The sequence below is a fragment of the Pleurodeles waltl genome, chromosome 11, assembly GCF_031143425.1.
Source record: "Pleurodeles waltl isolate 20211129_DDA chromosome 11, aPleWal1.hap1.20221129, whole genome shotgun sequence".
Lineage (NCBI taxonomy): Eukaryota > Metazoa > Chordata > Amphibia > Caudata > Salamandridae > Pleurodeles > Pleurodeles waltl.
Window position 1 is genome coordinate 928,900,736 of NC_090450.1, and position 23,553 is coordinate 928,924,288.

General features: G+C 43.3%; 1 protein-coding gene across 1 annotated transcript in view; it reads left to right on the top strand.

The window, feature by feature from the left end:
* Positions 1 to 12,294, top strand: part of ATP6V0A2 (ATPase H+ transporting V0 subunit a2) — a 407,112-nt gene extending 394,818 nt beyond the window's left edge. The window contains exon 20 of the mRNA XM_069215012.1: positions 10,825 to 12,294. Within this exon, the coding sequence (XP_069071113.1) occupies positions 10,825 to 10,927 (103 nt within the window). The 3' untranslated portion in view covers positions 10,928 to 12,294. The remainder of the gene's footprint in view (positions 1 to 10,824) is intronic.
* Positions 12,295 to 23,553: the final 11,259 nt, after the last annotated feature.

Consider the following 23,553-nt stretch of genomic DNA (forward strand, 5'->3'; position numbering starts at 1 on the left):
CCTCCTCAGCACGGTGGTCCCTGGTGTAGTCTGCCAAGAGCTCCTGGAGCTTGACCTAGGCAGGGTTGGAACCTCTTCTAATCTTTTTCAGCTTACCAAGGGACCTTAACTCTGCCGTCCCTAGATGTAGGTAAGGGGAGAGGTTGAGTTCCACAACCATATCCTCGGAGCGTCGCATTATAATACTAAAAGTTGGGATTACTTTTTAAGGAACTAAAACTATCTTTAGTGACTAAATCCTAACTTAAGAATGACTTTTTAACTTAAAAAGAAATGCTAAGGGGACTTAACCAAGGCCCTAGCAGGACTTTTAAAAAAATTGAAAAAAATGGTCCAATTCAAAAATCAGTCTTCTAAAGGCAATTTTGGAATTTAGTTGTGTGATCAGGTATTGGCTGAATAGTCCAGCAAATGCAAAGTTGTAGATCCCAATGCTGATCCACCAATGTAGGAAGCTGGCTCTGTGTATATATACTATATCAAAATGAGATATAGTGTGCACAGAGTCCAGGGGTTCCCTAGAGGCTTATCACAGGCTAAGGTAGATAATACTAATCTTCTCTTTTGTGTTAGTGTGGATGAGCAGTTAGGCTTATCAGAGGGTAGTGCAAAGCATCTGTTGTACACACAGACAATAGAAGAAGCACACACTCAATTAAGTAACTCCAGACCAATAGTTTTTATATAGCAAAAATATTTTTATTTATTTTTAAAACCACAAGATTCAAGTTGTAGGTAAGTACCTTAAATGTTTCGTATTTCACACAGGTATTAACAGTACTTTGTTTGGAATAGGTAAGTAAAACAGTTTTTGAAATATTGTCAATCTGATTTAAAAATGGACACTGCAATTTTCTGAAACAGTTCCGGGGGGGAGGAGAAATGTCAGATTGTTTTACAGGTAAGTAAAACACTTACAGTTTCAGATTCCAGGTTTTAGGAAGTCCACCGGTTGGGGTTCAAGTTAACCCCCAACACCCACCACCAGCAACACAGGGCCGGCTGGGTGCAGAGGTCAATGTTGAGCAAATTTAACGTGGCACCTATGGAGACACGGACACTCGGAATCAGGCCTGCCTGCAGGTAAGTACCCGCGGCTTGGGGGGGCAGGCTTGAAGGTGCGCTTGAGGGGCCACATGTAGGCACCAAACCCACACCCTCAGCGGCACAAGGGCGACCAGGTGCATGGTGCACACAGGACGTTGGGTTTTCAGTGCTGGTCTTTAAGGAGAACCCGGGGGTCAGATGCTGCAGGCGAGGTCCAAGGGGGTGTCTCGGGCACACCATCAGTCGGACGGGGAGGAGGGCTGCCTGCTGAACGTAGCTGCACCAGGTGTCTGTTTCTCCAAGGCTTGGGGGTTGTGAGTGCATTGTGTCTTTAGGAGTTAGGTATCTTTGTCTGAAGCTTCACGGTCAGGGTAGTCCTCGGGATTCCCTCTTGTAGTGCTTTCCTCTTATTTAGTTTCTAAGCACTAACATAACACAACAGAAATGCACTTCTGAGGTCAAAGAAGACTTTTATTGTTGTTAATTCTTCCCCAACCACAATATTTTATGTATGACGAATTAGTAGCTTTCAAGTCCGCGTTAATCAAACAAAATATATCAGTTTGCAATATACACAGCAGGTTATATTTATAAGATATTGAATGCAAAGCAAAACAAATACTTCACCGTGTGGGAACTATCTACAGCTTCATCTTTCTAAGGTCTGCAAGCTGATGACCCCTGTCAGCCGCGAGAAAGAGAGATTCATCTACCCACACGGGATTGCTGGCAGCCTGCGCCAAGCTCCAGCACGAGGTCCGGCAGATTCGAATCTGACCCTCTGCAGCCTGTTACATTCGTTACAAAGGTGTGCCCCCTCCTCTCAGACCTGGGAAACTGAGCAAGCCTTTTGGAGACTGGCCAGGTCTCCAAGACTACTCCTGTTCCCAAGCTCAAGCGAAGAAAAAACAACACCCATGTACTCTCTCTTATCATGTCTAGTCTACTGTGAGAAAAACATCTTGGTTCTCTGGTGCAAAAACACAGCTTGGAAAAATACAGCTTGGATTCTCAACTGCAATGTCTAACTCCACGTTAAAGGCAATAGGCAGCTAACCTAAATATCAAATGCAATGTCATGTTAAAGGCAATAGACAGCTAACCTAAATATCAAATGCAATGTCTAGTGTCATGTCAAAGCCAATAGGCAGCTGAGCTGAATACAAAATGCAATATATAATATCATGTCAAAGCCAATAGGCAGTTAAGCTGAATACAAAATGCAATATATAATATCATGTCAAAGCCAATAGGCAGAATATCTAATAGCATGTCAAAGTCAATAGGCAGCTAAACTGAATACATCATGTCAAAGTCAATAGGCATGCAATGTCAAAGCCAATAGGCGGCTAGACTGGATACAGCATGTCAAAGCCAATAGGTAGAATACAGAATGTAATGGCTAATGCAATGTCAAAGCCCATAGGCGGCTCAACTGAATACAGAAAGTAATGGCTAATGCCATGTCAAAGCCAATAGGCAGAATACAGAATGTAATGACTAATGCAATGTCAAAGCCCATAGGCGGCTAAACTGAACAAAACATACCATGTGCTACTGGTGAACATTGAGCAACTAATATGCGCAGTGGTGAAACACAAAGTCATTGGTCAAAACAAACTTTATCAAATGGCAGTACACCTCTGTAGGTGTCATCAAGGAGGGGTGGAGAGGTCAACCCAGGGTGGGCACTTGCTCGTAATAGCCTGGGGACCCTCTCCTGCTGGGTGGACCACCTGGACACAGGCCATATGCGTTAGGTGCACAGGGATCAGGACTCACGCATCCGGAGTGAGGTGGGAGTCCTTGGTTGTTGGTTTTTCTTAGACGGAGCCGCTGTTCTCTGGAGTTCATGGTCCTTTTGGGTGCAAGACAGTCCTCTGGAGTTGGGCAGTGGTCGCTGCTTCTGCTGGACGCATCGCTGGTCTTTAGCAGGTTCTTTGAAATAGGAGACAGGCTGGTAGGGCTGGGGCCAAAGCAGTTGTCGTTTTCCTTTTCTCTGCTGGGGGTTTCAGCTAAGCAGCCCTTCTTGTAGGTCGCCAGGAATCTGGTGAGCTGGGTTCAGGGTGTTTTAGGGGTCAGAGTGCAGTAGCCAATGCCTTCTGTCCCTGAGGGTGGCTAGACCCTCCTTGTGCCCACCACCCTATGGGGAGGGGGGCACAAACCTAATCCTATTGGTCCCTGTCACCAAACCAAGATGGAGGATTCTGCAGGGAGGGGGGTCACCTCTGCTCTGGTCACTTTATGGTGGTCCTGACTGGGGTGGCCACTCCTCCCTGTTTTCCCTAATTTCCCACCAAACTTGCTGCCAAACGTGGGGCTTAGACCTCGGGCGGGCATCTCCACTAGCTGGAGTGCCCTAGGGCACTGTAATCCAAGGCTTGAGCCTTTGAGGCTCACCGCCAGGTGTCACAGTTCCTGTAGGGGCAGATGTGAAGCATCTCCCCCCAGGACAGGCTTTGTTTCTGACTACAGAGTGTACAAAGGCACTCACCCCATGTGGTTAGAAACTTGTCTGAAAGTGGCAGGCTGGCATAGACCGGTCAAAATTACACTAGCAGTTTGGCTAACATACAGGGGGCATCTCTAAGATGCCCTCGTGTGCATTTTTAAATAAATCCCACACTGGCATCAGTGTGGATTTAATGTGCTGAGAAGTTTGATACCAAATTTCCCAGTGTTCAGTGAAGCCATTATGGAACTGTGGAGCTCTTTATGACAAACTCGCAGACCATATACTCAATATGGCTATACTGCACTTAAAATGTCTAAGAATGGACTTAGACACTGTAGGGGCATATTGCTCATGCAGCGGTGCCCTCACCTGTGGTATAGTGCACCCTGCCTTATGGCTGTAAGGCCTGCTAGAGGGGTGACTTACCTATGCCACAGGCAGTGATTTGTGGGCACGGCACCATGAGAGGGGTGCCATGTCGACTTTCTTTTTCTCCTCACCAGCACACGCAAGCTGCAAGGCAGTGTGTATGTGCTTAGTGAGGGGTCCCCTTGGTTGGTATAATACATGCTACAGCGCTTAGAGACCTTACCTGGCCACAGGGCCCCTGGTGCCATGGGTACCTTTCACAAGAGACTTAACTGTGTGCCAGGGTTGTGCCAGTTGTGGAAAGAAAGATACAGTTTTAGGGAAAGAACACAGGGGCTGGGAGAAAAGGGAAAACAGTGGTTGATGCTATTTAGCCCGTACATCCGTAGTTATGTTTAAAGGCTAGTTGGTCCCAAATAACAAATATTGGGTGCTATGTCTGGTATGACACCCAACCACCCAGGTGTTCACTGCACTGATCATAACAAAGTTATGAACTGTGCTGGAAAACTTGTTAAACAAAACCCCAGAGCACTCCAAAGAATAGTCAAAGCAATAAAGTAGCCAAGTTCATGCAGAAAATGTTCTTCTTCTGCCAATGAATATTCTTTATTTCTGGTGAGTACAACAATGCACAGAACAGCCAACACATGTTTCGTCCGTAGGACTTTTTCAAGGCTGTAAATTGAAAATCAAAAGCCAAATGTATATAGTGTAGGTACAATAAATAATAAAATAAAAAAACACACAAGAGGTACATTAAGAATGTACAAATAGTATGGTAAGAGTATGGGGAAAGAAAATCAAATAAAAAAGTGGTGGGAAAATAGGGAAGGGAAAGAGCAAACAAGTACATCTAATAAATATAAGGGAAGACCCATCATACAGAAAAAATCGTCCCTATGATGGAAAGAAATACCCATGTGTGTCAAGTGGAATATGGATCTACGTGCAAGTGAGATACCCAGATGAAGGCAAAAAAAGCCCCAACAACGTAATTCAGTGCACGCAGAAGCAGTGATGCTTATAAAGTACCACACTACCCGATAGTTAACGTATTATTTATGCATGAAGAATGAGAGCTAACCAAAATGATAGTACATCAAGATGAATCAACATACCAGAGTATAATGCATGAGGATAAACTTGTCCTTGAAGGGACTAAGATGTCAAAGTCCCAAGAAGAAAGTGACGTTTCACAAGTAGAATAGAACACCAAATCACTGTAACGTGGTTTCTCAGGAAAGTATCTCAGGGCATCAAATAGAAACGATCATGACTGAAAGTATAAGGCCATGGTAAGCCCAAAAGGAGCTAAGAATTACGTAAAAAGTACTCATTAGTTTCTTCATAACTATAATGGCCAAAGCTTAGTTAATGAACATGTGGATATAAAAAGAGGAAGGAATATCTAGTCCAAAAACAATATGTAAATATAATAAAGTGAGTACGGAGCCAACAGCACATTATTGTTACAGAGAGAACAATATTAACAATGCCTCAGTAACAATGGAATATCGATAAGTATGAGGTACTGTTGGCCCAAAGCATACACAATAGTATTAAAATGTAAAAAAACAGGCTAAATAAGCTCAAGAGAAGTGCTCATCATGCAATAAATCTGAAAAGAGAGCACCAAGTAATGCCCTGTAATAAGCATTTAAACAAAATGTAGACAGTAAACATAATAATAAAAAGTGGTCAGGCAGTAAGCAGCTTCTAATTAGTTAGTCGTGTGACCACAGCGGGGCTACGAGTAAAGCCTAATTCATCCGAGTGGTCCGACATTAAATCATCATGTGTCTCGTAAAAGAGCACACGCCGGGAAGTGAGATGCGGTAGCCACGGTAACAAGTAATAAAAATAGCCAGGTAAAAAGGTCAACTTCTAATTAGTTAAACGTGCACGATGGAGGGGCTACGAGCTTACCGCAGTGGAGAGCGTCGGTCCGAGTACTCTGACGTTCAAGCAGCGTGTAACTCGGGAGTAAGCCATTGAAACCATTTTAAAGTGAAATGCATAGAAATAAACAGAGGACAGAAGTCGGGATCGGTGCTACATAACACTAAACAGCCGAGCGCCATGTTGGAAAGGAAAATTATGAAGCCATCAAAGTATGATATAAAACAAAACAACAAAAAATATATTCTTACTATGAGTCAACATTTAAGGAGAATAGTCAGAAGGTGAAAAACAAAATAAGGCCATTCTGATATGCATCATTTCTTGTATCATAAATTCTAGTGTAATAGGAATGTAAATAGGATTTGTTGAGTAACACTTGTTAGAGATAGTTATTCATAGGACATAGATTTTAAAATTCACAAACAATTAAACATATATCTAGTCCAGAACACAAAAATACAAAAGAATTGCATAAAGAACACAAAGGTGAAATTGAGACAAAAGGTTAAAATGACCAAAATGTGTAGTAGAAAACCCATAGGTGCAGAATACATGTTCACAGAGTATGTCATATAGGTACATTTGATAATAGAACTGGAATCTCTAAAGAGAAACAGATAGCTATATATATATATTTATAGAAATACATGAAGGTCCTTTTCTGTATTAAGGCCTTTTTCCACAGCCCTAGGTTTTAGGATCCAACTACTTTCTAGGCGTCTGAGAGAGGCAGTCTTATTTCCTCCCCTAGGGAGGTGACCTATTGTGTCCACACCATATACAGAAATACCTAAAACTTCCCTTTGCCAATGTATGTTATTATAATGTGTGGCAAAGGGATAATTTGCATTGTTGGAACGAATGGCCCTAATGTGTTCTTGTATCCTTTCTTTTAAAGGCCTGATCGTACTTCCCACATATATAACTCCACATATACATATAACACAGTTCTGTTGCCAATCTTCAGTATAGATTGTATAAGAGTGAATAAATATTTGAGACTAATGTTTATTTTCATAAACCTTGCATCTTTTTGTGTCACTAGTCTCATACATGGACAGGTCTCCTTCACTCCATTAGTCACTTGATTTTGTAGGCTCTTCTCTCTATTTTGACTACTGTTGACAATTGTTTGGCGAGACTCCTCAAGCGCGTCTGTTTCAGACCTAATTCACTTGTGTATTACGCAAATATACAGGTGGCCCTGCATGATATTTTTGTTGTTTACAACACAGTTAATACTACGCCATCTATCAAGACTGCTACCTCCCCTTTATATAAAACAGCATGCAATTTGACTGTAGCGCTAATCTGCCACTGTTTCTGTGTTTTTAGCAATTTCTTCATGTCTTCGTAATTTATGTTAAAGAACAAAATGTCTTGACTGCATCAAAACCTGTTCCTGTTGCTTCAGTAGCAGAGGCTTTGTTTGTCCCGGACACGTTTTTGAGTGTAGAGGAGGGGTTTCCAGTATGTTTTTTTTTCTAAAAAAGCAAAAGGTAGGCTGTGATATGCACTCTCTAGACCCTGGCAATGAACAAGAGTCTCTTCAGCTAACCAGACAATCCACGCATTTCCGTCAAAAGCAATGGAGACTTTGGAGTCCTTCCTTTAATAACTGATGTATTTAGTTTCTTTTCAACAAAGGCTCGAGCAAATGTAGTGAACACATTACTCACTATGACACTCATTGATTAAATCGTCCATTGCCACTTGAACTAGGCCTCTGGATCAACCATGTCAAAAATATTTAAGTAAATACAGGGATTAAAAAATGGACCACTTGCGATTATGTCTAATTTACTAGCTCAGTCTGCTGAGATTAGATTAGCCATTGGTAAAAGCAAATATCTGATACCCCCTCCGTTTTTGGATAAAAGTGCCAAAGCATAGGAGAGTTTTAAGTGCAAAGGCCGTATCCGAACTCATCGTCATTCTCATAAATGCAGCTTAGTTTAATTCTCCTTCTGGATCTCAGAAGGCATGGAACAGGCTGTATTGCAAAAATGGGAAAGGAAACATGTAGAGAACAGCGAGAGAATGATTATGTTTGCATTTTTCCTCATATTGACACCTCCCTGGTAAGTTATCATTTTACTATTCAGTGATACAGCCTCATCTTCACAGTCAGTAAATAAATTGTTACTTAAATGTAAATACACTAACTACTACTCTAAAAAGGCAGGGGATTTTAGCAACCTTCACAAACCTTTATTACAGAAGTCTAAAAGAAAACATCTTGGGTCACCCAGCAAGTATAGATTTCAGACCATACAGAAGTCAACCACTTGTTTAGCCACTAAAACCCAATATTCATCATAGAGTAAGTGTTCCCAATAGGAAGAAGACTGTGCTCCTTTCACCTTCAGCAGAGATGCTTAATTCAAGACCCATGAGTATACACCTTCATCATTTTCCCTTTCTTTAAGTCCTCCTTCAGGATTGCTTAGATCCAATCTAAATCTGCAAAAAATAATCGAAAAGTATTCTGGATCAATCAAGATAGTCCCCCACAAGAAAGCAGGCATAAAATACCCAAAACACCAGATGAATAAGTTACTTACCTTCGGTAACACTTTTTCTGGTGGATACATAAACTACCTGTGCCTGGTCTTGGCGGATCTTCCTCAGAACTCGAGGAATCAGGGGTATGGGAGGAAACGCGTAAAGCAACTGACCCTTCCAGGACATCTGAAACGCGCCCCCCCAAAGCTCCTTGCACCGGATACTGGGGGCTGCAAAATAACGGGCACTGCGCGTTCTCCTGAGTAGCAAACAGATCTATCTGTGGACACCCCCACATCTGGAAGATGTAAAGAACCAGATCCGAATGAAGACGCCACTCGTTGTCGACCAAGCTGCGTCGTTTGAGAACATCCGCACGTACATTCAGAACCCCGGCCAAATGATTTGCTACCAAGCAAATCTTGTGGTTCTGAAGCCAGGACCAGAGTCGAAGAGCTTCTCTGCAAAGAAGGTACGACCCCACTCCTCCATGCTTGTTTATATACCACATCGCTGTAGTGTTGTCCGTCAGGACCTGGACTGACTGACCGCGAATGGAAGGGAGAAAGGCCTTGAGAGCCAGACGTACTGCCCGCAGTTCCAACAGATTGATGTGAAACCTCTGTTCCACTGGAGACCAAAGGCCTTTGAGTTGACAAGGACTTGTATTTAAGAATTAAATACTTCAGTGGGTCAGTTCTTCACCTCTGTACCCCAGTCTGGGTCATAAATCTGACTGAGCGCTGCTCATTTTGAGGCCCTGCTATATACAGCCCGATGAAATAATGTAAAATAAACATAGATTTCTCTTAACTTTAAAAGGAAAATGTGATCGCTTATTTAAGAATGAATTCTAAGCTGCAAGCTACTCTGAGAGGTGTCTGAGAGCTACTGGTAGCTTGCGATCGACTGGTCTGAGACACCTGGACTAGATGAAGTCCATAGTTATGCAGGATGCATACTTCAATATATCTTTTAAGGCATAGTATCTCCAGTACCTGGGTTCAGCATTGTCCGCACTTCCCACAAGATAGGGTAAGTGTAACAAATGTGGATAGTTACCATTCAGTCTGAATTATACGTTCAGGATACTCACAATAGTATCCATCAGTATTCATGGCACATCTTCACATGTACATTAATTGGTTTCCATATTTGGATAAATAGCTGATCAGTGCTCAGTCTCAAACTGCTTGTCTAGAAAGTTTTTGTTTAGTTAGTAACACTCTTCAATCTAGGATTTTCCATCAATCAAAACGTTTCATCTGATCCAGTCCTCGATATTTCCTTTTAAGGTGGTAGGGAAGTTCATGATTCCACTGTGGTAAACTTCTTGGGAACGCTCATGTTTACTTCTCCAGAGAGATGAGTGAGACAGTGGTACATTTTTCTAGTCATCCTGCAACTTGAACATGGTGGATTTTGATATTCCTAGATTAAATGGACTTTTACATAAATGCTGCAACCATTGCTCAGCTATGGATGACTGATGCAAAATCCTCTGGCTCAGAACTGGGCTTAGTCTTTGGGCCTCAAAGAAGTTTGTGCTCCCACACTTTGTACACTTCATTCCCCAGCAAGATTGGTCTATAGCTTTTGTTTGTCCCTCCCACCAGATTTCCTGTCACCCTCTACTTCAGGTACTGCTTGTATGGAATTACGTAATTTTATTTAAAATAAATTGTAAAAATGTCCATCCTCGAAAAAGCCACAGACACATCACCCACCAAGGGGTGAAACGTATGGGTGGGAAGTCACCAGGCTATGTACAACTGTTGCTATATGAAACCTTACCCACGATCTTAGAAGTAGGGAGCATTAGAGCTTCAAATTTTGGAAGCAATGTCCTGTGAATGAAAAAAAACGCTTACCCTAAGTTCCGTATATATTCTGCCTCAAACTAAGACATAAAAAAAATGAGTAATCTTGTATCCAAAATCAATGTGTGTGCTGTGAGAGAATAGAAGAGTGCTTGCTGTCCATTACAAAATTCTTTAAGTTTGTTCGTCAAAATAACGTGTACCTAGATAGCATCGGAAAAAAACTGTCTAGAACACAGACTGAAAGGTTTTAACACATTACATGTTGTCTGTATTTAATGCTTGAAGAGGTTATCTCATGTCTCTTCCAAAATAAACGTTTTTCCCCTCACAATTCTTCAGTCTTCAACCTTCTTGTGACATATCGTAAGTCTAAATTTGAACTAAATGTAAAGTATACCAATAAAAACATAATCCTAAAGTTTTCAACACATAATTCAAAGTGATTACCTGTTTTGTTAAAAACAGACTCAACTGTGTTTAGTACTGCAGAACGAGTTTGATGTGTAAAGACATTTTTGGCTTCATATCAAGTATTTGTATGTGTAGCATTTAATGTATCAGCATGTAGGAAGGTAGGTGTAAACTGAATTATATTTTGTTGGAAAGAGGTAGACGCTCACAATGTAAATGTTTCTAAATCTTGTTACATTTTATATAATGTCGCTCTTATGCAGTTTACAAACATATTTATTTAGTAATTTCGTTTTTCTTTTTCACCAGGGTGGAATTTCAGAACAAGTTCTACACGGGTTCTGGTTACAAGTTTTCAGCATTTTGCTTCAAGCACATAAATTTGCAATTGGAAAATACTGAATTTGTATAGCTTGGTCCTCTAATCTTTATTGCTCGGCGGTGTTCGGCAATAATCATGTGCAGTTTTACAAATGTATAGTAACAAAAGTGTTTTTCACAGATTGCCTTAATTAAGCGTGCAGCCAAACAACTGTAACATAGCCTAATTAACATGCACAAATGTATAAACCATTGCAAAGTACAGGCATTGACCAGAATGTATATTTTGTATTTGTGATCATTCCTCTGAGGAAATGTACATTTTTTCCTAAAACTGTATAGAAGAAATTAAACTGTAGATTAATTGTGTTTTATGTGTTTAATTGTTCGGATCTGGTTAAGGCAGTATTTGTCTTGAATACAGACCTTTTACGATGAATTTTAACTTATTTTCTGTCTATGTTCATTTTTCTGTGTGAAGTAGCAGATTACGCAGTTTCTAAATGAACTGTACTTTCAAGATGTTTTTGGAAGAAGAATTAAGATGTCTGTATTCTATAAGCTTCGTTCCTTGGATACTGTTATTATGGAGTGATTGTAAAACGTTTCATACACTTGCGGATATTAGTATTTCGCGCTGGTGGACCAGTAAAACACCGTCTTGCAAACGATCGCATTTGGGATCTGTCCTCAACTAATAAGGGACTAGAGAATTTGTCAAGAATTTGCTTTTGTGAATCCGCGTTACATTAGTTTACCCTTCTCAGGGTAGCCCAGCGTTTTAATTTGCCTCGTGCTATTTAAGGATCAGGCCATGGAAGACGGGGGCTCCTATCTTAAATAAGCTGGCAGCCTGTATCCCTGCTTGTCCGTTATCTCTGGATCTTCCTACAGGCATCCTGGTGGTCTCTGACTAACTTAAAAACTCACGCAAGACCCTGCTACCCACATAGCACATGCTGGTGACCTTGCACGGAGAAATCCATACATTGGAATTTTGGTGCCATATGGGAGAGCTGCGACTGTACACAGTTCCATTCTGGTTTAATATTTTCATACACACTGTCCAACGTAGTGTTGAATGTTGTCTATTAAAAATCTTTGTGACGTTTATATGAAAAACATTTGCCATTAACATTGTTATTATGTTCAAAATGATCTACTTGATCAGCATTTTTGTTTCTCTTGTAATGTTACACTGGTTGTGTAATATGATTGGCACTAGCATGCGTGCTGCGAGGTAGATGATGAGATGAACAGGTGAAAATGTAGAAAGGCTCTCAAGGGATTGCTTTGAAAACCGCAAGCCTGACAACAATTTAAAATGCTTTTGTATAAAATGTACATAAACGCTCATACAAAACGAATGAAAGATCAATGCGACTCACTTAAATAATTTCAGAATTGGAAATGTTTATTTTAGGTAGTTATTTAATAAAAAAGAGAGACTTCCTGTTATCTCGATTTTTTTGTTTTGTTTGATTCACCCACCTACCCCATTCTGTTCCTCCTTTTTGGAGTATGGAGTCTCACAATTATCTCCTTCCACATCCCACCCTCCCAAAAATATAGCTGCAATATTAAGAACGGAAAGAAAAGGAATCAGAGGAGATAGTTGTATATGCATTGGAAAAAACTTTTGTTGTAGCACTCCATTATTAATCTGCCCCTTCCTCTCTGATCTAGAAGAGTGGAGCATGGTTTGCATTCTTCACCAAAGAGATTTTCATCCATTGCATCTTTAATCATTGGGTGGTTCCACTCTATTAATAGGTACTGGGAGCATAGTTCAATTTCCAGATTGTATCAGGCTGGAAGTTGTGCCATGTTCTCCGCCTGCTTTGTTAGTTTTAGGTGAAGCTACCTGAGAATAGGCTATTCTGGGTCATGCCACTGTGTACCACTGGAAAACGTGTTACCAGAGTTCTTTGCCTTTAGGGAGGCCAAAGGATTTACTTCAGGATTCCCAGCCCTACCATAAGCAAGCTCCTAAGTTTTTTTTTCTTCCCTCTGTGGGTCCAAAACGGTGGGTATTGTCCTCTGATCACAGGCTATGAGACGACTTTCGATGGTGGTAACGCTATTATAGTACAGGGACACAGGCCCTTTGAGCCACTGCCTACTCGGCCCATCCTGGTAAAGGTTCCTCCCGACCACCATAACTGACGTCTCTTGCCTATGAGGGACATGGAAAATGTTTGGGGGGGGTGGGGGTGTGTATGTGTGTATGTGTGTCTGTGTGTGTGTGTGTCTGTGTGTGTTCCATTACTTTGTTTGCTGTAGGTACCACTAAAGTGAACTACACACATCCCCTTTTCCCAGTGATTTTCTGTGGGGGTGCTGTACTGCTTCATAAACAAACCATCTTAACTATTTTCAAACTGTCTTAACCTAGGACTTTTCAAACCTGCAGAAACTAGACAGAAAAAAGGATGATGTACTATATCCTGATTCGGAAGCCTCCGAATTTGAAAATGGCAGGACTTTCTTTGTCTCAGTCTTCCGAAGCCAGCACCTTGTACATCATCTAGAATTCGAGGGGGCTCTGTGGTGTGAGCCTAGAGTGGATACCTTTTCAGAAACATAACCTCTGCTATATTCCTGCACAAACCAGAGACCAGCTTGGATTCCCGAAGACACTTGTAGTGTTACTTATGAGAGACTGGACTGTCCTGTGAGAGAAGAAACTGCTCTGACTGTTTGGAAGATCTCTGCACGACTTAGCTGACAAAAAATTCGCTTAGGACGACTCCAGGAACAGAGACAGCTCAGAACTACACAATATCTGCAGCCCACACCACCTAAAACAATGCAAATCAAAGATCAGATATGCATGACCTGAATCAAGAAGTGTTAGAGATGATTTCCTTCATCACTGGTGAGCCTGTGGCATCCCCAAACCTTACAATATACTATTATAAAAAAGGAGGTGTGGTAGCAGCGGTATAATACCGTACTTCCCACAAGATAGGATAAGTGTAACATAAAAAGTACAGTGTGCTCAACAGGTGAAAACCGTACGCTACCAGAAGCGTGACCAATGTATGTTAGAGGAACTCGCACATAACCATAACACGTAAAATACACCTGGAATCTTTAACAGTAAGCTTCAAAAAGTAGATCCATTTATTACGAAAATGATTAAATTCAGCGGTTTAATAGTGTGCAGAAAGCAGCCGACACGTGTTTCGTCTATGATGACTTTTTCAAGACAGTAAGATCGAGTATTGCCACAGAAACCAAGGCGTGGAATAGAGAGTCAAATATATATTTGGTAAGAATTCAGTATACAAGAGGATCCTAATAGGTAGAAAATAAACCATGCCTTGTACACAGATAGAAAATATTGAGTTCACTGGACAGTTCTGAGATACCTTAAGGTAGGTTTGCTTTTTTTCCCTCTAGTATTTTGAAATATTTTTCCTCTTAATGTTTTTTTAACAGTGCTTTACAAACAACTATTGGCAAAGCCAGTAGCTTGACAGCCGTACTCTAAAGGCGAGACCTACTGGCTTTGCCGATCTTTGTTCTCTATGCACTATCCTTCACTTGGATCAGCTTCATAAGCACAAAGCAAATAGTCTTCAGGACCGGCAGCTGTTGCCCATGATATTCTGGTGTAAGGTGCAAAGCCATACGAGAAAGGTATACCGGGCAAAACTGCAATCATAGATTCTGGTACAGCAGCACCTGAAGTGGTTTGAAATGTTCAGCTGTTCACAGTATTCTATCTCATGATGGCTTGGTCACAAGGCTCCCAAGACACGTCAACAAACCACACAAAAATAATCCCTATAATCCGGGCCATTGGAATTATGCGACTGCGCAGTTCTGGCATTTTTTTGCATAATTATAGATTTGTTGCAGTTGCCACATAGTCCATTATCTGTGGGAATTTTAACCAAAAAAAATAGTTTCTAGCTCAAACGGATCAAAAGTTACTTAAAAGAAACATTTTTGAAGGCTGATTGGTCACCATTCTGTTGCTATACTTCAGTGTTAAACTGATACTAATGAGATGCAACCAATTCCCAGTGTGAACAAGTATTTAAAAAAAAACAAAAAAAAAAGTTATACTATCACAAAATGTGCCACATTACAGTGCATAATGTGCCTTTTCTTTCTGCGTAATTTACTGCAGACTGCCATGTAATTTGGCCCTCTCCTGTCACATAATTCTAGTGGTCCTGCTTCCACTGCAGTAGTTCACCATTAAAACAAGCATTGGCAAAGCCAATAGCTCTCACCTATACAACAGCTATTCGCTTTGTTTTGCCATGTTGTACATCAGTGTGGCTCCTGTTCAGCACGGCTGAAGGTTAGTGGCGTGGAGTGTCAAAGTGGAGTGGAGGAGTAGAGTGGTTTTGTCTGAATGTTGTAGAGTGGAGTAGGAGGATTAGTGTTGTAGGATTGAGTAGAGGGGAGTTGGATTCAGTGGCAGAGTGTCATACAGTGGAGTGGGTTGGAATGGATTGAGGTAGTGGGGTTGATTGGAGTAGAATGGGGTGAACTGGATTGGGGTGACTTGAGTGGGGTGGATAGGTGTGAAGTGGGGTGCACTGAAATAGGGTGGGGTGAATGGGGTGGATTAGATTCAGCGTGTGGTTTGGATTGGAATGATAGAGTTGGGGTGGGTTGGATTGGAGTGGGGTAGATTGGATTGGGTTGGGGTCTGTTGGATTGTGGGGGATTGTATAGAGGTGGGGTGGATGGATTGGATTTGATTGTGGTGGACTGAACTGTGATAGGGTGGATTGGAGTGGTGTAGGCTGGATGGATTGGACTGGAGTAAGGTGCACTGAACTGGGACCGGGTGGGCTGGATAGGGTAGTGTGGTGGATTGAAGTGGGGTGCACCGGAGTAGGGTGGACTAGAGGAGGTGAATTGGGTTGGGGTGGACTGGACTGGGATGGATTCCATTGAGGTGAGGTCAATTGGATTGGCATGGGGTGGGGTGGAGTGGAGGGAGGTGGAATTAGCTGACGGATGAACTAAGGTGTGATGGGATGGATTTGATTGAGTGTGGTGGATTGTGATGGATTAGATTGGAGTAGGTGGATTGGACTGGTATGGGGTGAATTGACTGGAGAGTGGTGTACTGGATTGAAGGGTAGATTAAGGTGGTTTGAGTGGATTTGACTGCAGTAGGGTGGATTAATGTGGACTGGATTGGACTGAGTGGGGTGGATTGTACTGAAGTGAGGTGGATTGGGTAGCAGTGAAGTTTTCTGGAGTGGGTTGGGTTGGATTGGATTGGACTGGGGCAGGATGATTGCAGGAGTGGTTTGGACTGGAGTGGGTTGCATTCGAGTAGGGTGGGTTGGATTGGAGAAGGGTAGATTGGACTGGATTCGATTGGGGTGAGGTGTATTGGGTTGGAGTGGGTAGACTGGATTTGATTGGTGTGCGGTGGACTGGGTTATAGTGGGTGGATTGGTGTGGGGTGAATTGAGATGGAATGGTTGAATTGGTGTGAGGTGGATTGGATTGGGGCAGATTGTTTTGGACTGGAGTGGGTTGATTGACATTGTAGAGGGGCAGGTTGTTTTGGATTAAAGTGGGACAGATTGGATTGGGGCAGGTTGAAATGGAATGGAGTCCGGCAGGTTGTTTTAGATTGGAGTGGGTAGAATGGAGTGGGCCAGATTGTTTTGGATTGGAATGGGGAAGATTAGAGTGACATGGGTCGGATTTGAGTGAGACAGATTGCTTTGGATTGGAGTGACGTAGTTCAGAATGCTGCGAGACTGATAGTTTTGGATTGGAGTGGGAATATTGTTTTAGGATTGGGGCAGATTGCATTAAGGTGGATTGTGGGGTGGACTAGGATGGTGTGGGGTGGACTGTTTTTGACTGGAGTGGGGCAGACTGGAGTGTGGAGCATAGAGTGGGGCAGAGTGTTTTGGAATGGAGAGAGGCAGATTTGAGTAAGCCAAATTGTTCTGGATTGAAGTGGGGCAGATTTTTGGGATTGGAGTGCAGCAGATTGGAGTGGGGCATAATATTTTGGCTTGGAGTGGGGCCAGATTGCTCCGGAGTAGTGCAAACTGTTTTTGATTCGAAGGGGCGAATTAGAGTGGGGCAGATTAGATTGGGGTGGGTTGGGAGGATTGAAGTGGGGTGGGTTGGAGTGGGGTGGATAGTAGTGGGGTGTACTGCATGATAATGTGTTAAAGCATCATTTCAGAGGTTGCACATGATAAAGAAACACTGTTGCTTTGCAATATTTCAAACAAGTTATCATCTTTCGAGAACCGTGCCCATGAGTAAAACCAAAAGAAAACATTAGTGGAAAGTGAGAAAAGACAACTTGGAAAAATAAAAGAAAGTTAGCTTTAAAAAAAATAAGACTTTGCATTGTTGTTTGTCCTGCTGGGCACCTTTTTGTCAGTCACAATCCTGCTGTTTGCAGTAGAAGTTAAAAAGAACAAAATAGTACCTCGATCACAGGAGCAGCGGGCAGGTACTAATTAATTTGAATCAATTAATGCTTGATCCCTGCTCCAGACACTGGAACGGAAATGATGACAGGCGTTCCTTGACAACTTACAAGGCTGTAAAGAAAAGTTCTATACAAACCAACAAATTGTGAGAGATAGGCGGGCTCAAAACCCTTTTTTGAACACAACAGAGTCTCATGCACTTGCAGGCTCGACCCTAATAAAAATGGAAAACATAACTGTGGCTTGCACTGTATCCTGCCACTGTTTCTAACCTAACACTAGGCTAGTGTTGGACCCTCAACCTGTTGCAGGAGAGGATCCCACTGGAATTGCTGGGACAATTTGCAGTCACAGACTCCTCGACCATCAATATCTCTCATGTACCCTCCTCCGAGGGCTTAAGCCTAACAACTCCGTCAGGCTCTCTGGCGAAACAGGAGCACAATTCCCAAAACATTCTCTCGTTACACACCCCAACTCCCCTGCAGGTGCTCCAGCAACTAGACACCCACAAAAGCACACCACGTGCAGCCAGTGCGCTCCTGCAGTCCAGTCATGCAAAACATTAGACCTGGTCTCCACTAACAGACAAGAAGTCCATTTGTACAGCAATGCAGAAACAGGACTCTGTCGAATTTTGCAGGACAAGAGTCTATGGGAGACCACAGTTGTATCTAGTAAATCATATGTTGCTCTCATGAACTTTCACTAGGATGACATCAAGTAGCTAGTGGTGTAAATGAGTAATTAGTGTTAACATCCTTTGATCTGAAAAAGCCCCTTTTATGCATCCTCGTGACCGCCTTCCAGAATTGTGTACCCCCAACAGGTCATCAAAGTTTAACTTTTTCTATGTTTTGTACAATAAATTACTCATTCAGAGATTACAATCTCATTTAGGATTAAAGACTGCCCTGATGGAAAGAATAGTTCCATGCTGACTGACGGGGAGGAGCCTGTATCCAAACTTAGCTGTACTAAAGAACTACCAAAGAGAGCTTTAACCTTGCTGTTGTAGTAAAATGATTGTATTGGGGACACAAGAGGGTATGAGAACTGAAAACACTTTGAGGCATATTTATGAGCAACACAAAAGGATGATGGACGGAGTGATGTGTTGCTAAAGTCGCCCTAATTGGAAAGGGTATGCCCAGATGTGGGTCCCTTGCTCACTGTGCCACTGGATTCAAGCTAGCCTGGCTGATGAAGGGTGATACCCTGAAACTGGTCGCAGGATGCTTGTTTCTGGTCCAGGGAGGACCTGGCTTGGCAGTTTGGGCTGGACTGTTTCCAAGAGGAACAGGGTCAAGACTGATTTGCATATGGCTGGGTCCAAATTGGAGTGGCATGTTGAGCAAAAGGATGATGGATTTAACCCAGATCTGTGACTGGGGGTGAGTGTGCGTTGTTACGCACTCCGTATATCATCCTTTTGTGTTGCATATTTATGAGCCCCTATCACCACCGGAGCGTCACTTTTTGTGATGCTCCAGTGGCGCTATGCCCTGCATCGTATTTACAAAGTGGCGTTCAGCCACTTTTTTGTGGCTTAGCGCCACCTTCTAAATACTACCCCTTCACACACATCCCTTTGCGTTGATGTTGCCTCAGATTTACGAGTTTCGTAAACCTGAGGCAGCGTCTAAATCTAACCCCCGGGGAAGCGTTAGCAAGACATAACAAGGAGGAATACTTTTATTCCAACTTGTTTTGTTTGCTTTTTCTATGTATGCTGCACTCTGCAATATGCATAGAACGAGTGAAATGTCAGAAATTATTATTTATGTGCGGCAAGGTGTCCCTTCCTGCACATAAACAATCATTTAAAAATGACGCTTTGGTACTTCTGTGTGTGCTGCATTCTCCAGCACACACAGAAGTGCCAAATTGCCATTAGTGATTCTTTATGTGCAGGAACGGAAACATTCCCGCACATAAACCATCACACCCCTCAATGCAGACACCCTCGCATGATGGTGCAAGGATGCCTGCATTGGCGCTAGGCAGCTCAATTGGGCGCCAGCGCAGGGGTCAACACAGGGGTGCACCGTATTCAATTAAATACGGCGCATCCCTGCGTTGTGAAAATGACAGAGCGCGGCGCTGCCAATTTTGGCTCAGCTTCACGCTCTGTCATTTTCCTATAAATATGGGCCTTTACATTCGAACATATTTGCTAATCCCTGGAAATACTGTTCTCTGCTGTTAAGCACGTGGTATGCCTGTGGTGCCTGGCGTCAAACAACGACTACAAAGCCTGCAGTGACTGCGCCTTGATGCACCCCGAGGCCATCTGGTATTGACAAGCAAAGTTGTTTGCGGAAAAGCTCTTGGGAGAGTATGCCAGAGCTGCCGACCTTTGAGCTAAGTGAGGAACTAGGTTCCAACCTCAGCGTGTGCTCAACATCCTGTAAGTATGGGCAAATCATTTAATCTCCCGATGCTCACCAAAAATGAATGTCTTTGTGTAACGTAACTGCAAAAAACAAAAAAAACACGTCTTGACCGGTCAAGAATCAGGTCCTGATGCTGTTCCTGAGACAAGTAGTCGTCGAGATACAACCCCGGTTAACTCAACAAAACAAAAAAAGCACGACATACACACACACAAAGGCCAACTCGGATTCGACCTTGTCCCACCAATCCCACTCATCCGAGAAAAAGCGAGGGCGCAATTGTGCCTCTAAGTCTCGCTCCCAAAGTTGTTCCACCTCTCTGACCCTTGTCGCGCAAAAATCTAGATTTCCGAGGCCGTCAGCGACTCCACAACAGATTAAGGGCCATATTTATACTCCGTTTGCGCCGAAATTGCGTCGTTTTTTTTGACGCAATTTCGACGCAAAACTAACGCCAACTAACGCCATATTTATACTATGGCGTTAGAGGCGAATAGCGCCAAAGTTCCCGGAATGTGCGTCATTTTTTAGCGTGAACCCCTTCCTTGCGTTAATGATATGCAAGGGAGGCGTTCCCGTCTAAAAAATGACTCCCAGGACTTTACGTGGTATTTATACTCCCGGGCAAAAGAGACGCCCGGGAGTTGGCGTGGCTAAAAACGGCGCATTTGCGCCACTTTTTAACGCCTGCTCAGGGCAGGCGTTAAGGGGCCTGTGGGCTCAAAATGAGCCCACAGGTGCCCTCCCATGCCCCCAGGGACCCCCCTTGCCACCCTTGCCCACCCCAGGAGGACCCCCAAGGATGGAGGGACCCACCCCAGGGACATTCAGGTAAGTTCAGGTAAGTATAATTTTTTATTTTTTATATTTTTTTTTGGTGGCATAGGGGGGCCTTATTTGTGCCCCCCTACATGCCACTATGCCCAATGACCATGCCCAGGGGACAGAAGTCCCCTGGGCATGGCCATTGGGCAAGGGGGCATGACTCCTATCTTTACAATGATAGGAGTCATGTTGATGGGGGATGGGCGTCGTTAAAAAATGGCGCAAGTCGGGTTAAGACGATTTTTTCGACGTAACCTGACTTGCCCCATTTTAAGACGCCCATGCGCCATTTTCCCCCTACGCCGGCGCTGTCTGGTCTACGTGGTTTTTTCCCACGCAAACCAGGCAGCGCCGGTCTGATTGCGCCGTCTAACGCCATTCCATAAATACGGCGCCCGCTTGGCGCTTCAGAATGGCGTTAGACGGCGCAAAACTTTTTGACGCTAAACTGCGTTAGCGCAGTTTAGCGTCGAAAAGTATAAATATGGGCCTAAGGGCTTCCCTGAAGCCATGCTGCTGCTGAGTTTGGCACGCTGTCAGGTCCCTCCGGAGTGCCTGTGGGTACACAAGGAACGGGATGTCCCCCACCGCACTTCTGCCAGGTTCACCCTCGGCGCCAGCTGTGCCCTCTTGGTACGTTCCGGGCCGACCTCCTTACTGGCTCACTCTCCAGTGCCAAAACATTCCCCCGCATGGACGACGACCAGTCCACAGCTAGCACGCGAGTCAAGAGGCGAAGCCCAGAGCTGCTTTATCTGCGCTGCAATGCTCAGGCCCTTCTGACTCGAAGACAATACCCTCGCCCCTTGGATTGGCTCACGTCCACCACAACACGCTTGGGATTGGTGTCACTCTTGCATTAAAAGACCCTGTAAAACATGGCGTGGTAGAGACGTGACACTGAAACAGTCACCAGATGGTTAAGGCTTCATTCTGCATGAGGCAGCACAGGAGGTTGGGTGTCTGAAGTTGAGATCTGTGTATAACCTGCATGTCACAGGTTCCATTGCAGGCTTCTCCAACGAGTAGTAGTATGAGAACTAGGCTACCTATAAGTAGCTCTCCTGCGTGTAGCTCACTACTAAAATGAAAGCGTTTTCTTTGGTGAATTTATACATACATAGCAAAACTGAAAACCCTGTATTTGAGACGTAAATGTGTATATTTTTTTAGAACTCAAAAGTTAATGTTTGGGAAAAAGGGTTGAATATCCAAAACATATTTAAATCTCGCTGTTTGAGTAATCCATCATGCGATGTTGGAGAGACTTATTACTAACATTCCCTTTGTGCCAGGGGGAGTTCAGCTATGGCTGTCACATATTAGACATGTACAGGCATTCCAAATTGATAAAAGCTTTTAACATTACTGCTGGCAACCCTGTCACATGCACCAAGATCATTATTGGTGACCCTGCATGCGGTGGCCACTAATGTAATCTTGTCAGATGTGGTCACTATTACATCAATAATACTAGTAGCTCTGGATCATTTTCATTGAACATAAGTAGGACTTACTACATAAAAGGTTGGTGACCCTTGTTCTAATGCCAGTAAGATAGGTTTGTGGGTTAGTGCACCTGTTGCACAATTGTGTCATGGTGTAACTTTGAGCAGTGGAATGCTGTATAGATATAATCTATGTCGCCTGTACCACAGCAAATATATTTTGACATGGGGTTTCTAGGTAAAGAGTAAAGACATGAGAACGTTTTTATTTATGGCAGAGCGATAGAGAAGTATAGTTTTAGAATGTGTGATTTTTCTCTGCAAGAGAGACACTAACTCCCGATTTGCATTAATTCAGTATGTATCTGTTTTTGGCAAGTATTGCTTCTGATTAGAAAATATCGCAAGGACAACGGTTATGCCATGCCAGCTGCTCTCATTTACGCTATGTAGAATTCAAGTAACAGCAAAAAAACAAGCATTTGCAATGCAGTGGGTCTCGCATTTGCTTGAGTTAGAGCTTTTGGCCTTGTAAATTCCTAACTGGATCTGCAAGCAGAAACTCAACCGATGAAAGTTGAATCAGTGTGCAAGAAAACGTCAAGTGTGACAGTTGATCTTACGCCAACCACACTAGCCAGGGCAGATGGGGCGCTTTCCTTTTGTAAAAGTGACCTGAATACATTGGAGCATAGAGTGAACCTGAAGTTATTTGTATTTTTGACCAACAGGCACCAAGTGTTTACTGTTGGCATGCTGCTAATGATTGCCAACGCCAGAAGTGACATGCATAAGAAGTGGGTCAGTTTGTTGCCCTTGCTACAACATTGCAAGGTGCGGTCCATAACCGGCCTCTAAGTTTTGGGCACCTTGGGGGTCTGCGGAGTGCCCTAAATATACACAATGTGATTAAACCACAGGAGCCGTGGTTAAAGAGAAGCTCACCTGCAAATCGCATTCAGAACCCAAAAGATACACTGGTAGGTGCATGCACCAGTGGTTATAAACAGACTTGGTCTGACACACGAGGACATGTGCTGCGGTGGGTGGTGTCAGTTCTGCCTGTGCAGGACTGTGCTCATTAGCGACATAATCCATGTCAAGGTATAACAAGCGTAGCACGCTAACTTCTAACCATATTACCTTGCAGGACTCAACGGCCACCAATGTGGCATGATAGGCGCCAAGCATTACCTCTTCCTGAAAGTATGTTGGGGATCTGCAGATCCGCAGGATTGAAGCTTCGTACACCTTCCTGCACCTCATATTCAAACCCTGGCAAAATAGCGCATTGGTTATATCACCACGCAGGCGCCGTCCAACGTCCCTGGAATCCTGATGTAAACTCCCTTCACCTTAATGTAACAGCACCGTCCAGGCATACTGCCTGCTTGACGCAGACGCAAGTCTGTAACTTGTAAACATTTAGATTAAAACCATGTGCAATCAAGGTGCATGCATGTGATTGTGCTTCCATGTTTGGCCTGAACACAGTGGACTACATAAATAGCAAACACAAAATTATCTATAACGCCGAAGGAGTTTGTGCTGTTCTGCGCTGTTGGCACTGTGAGCGCCATAGCCGCCATGCAGCACGAAAGGGAG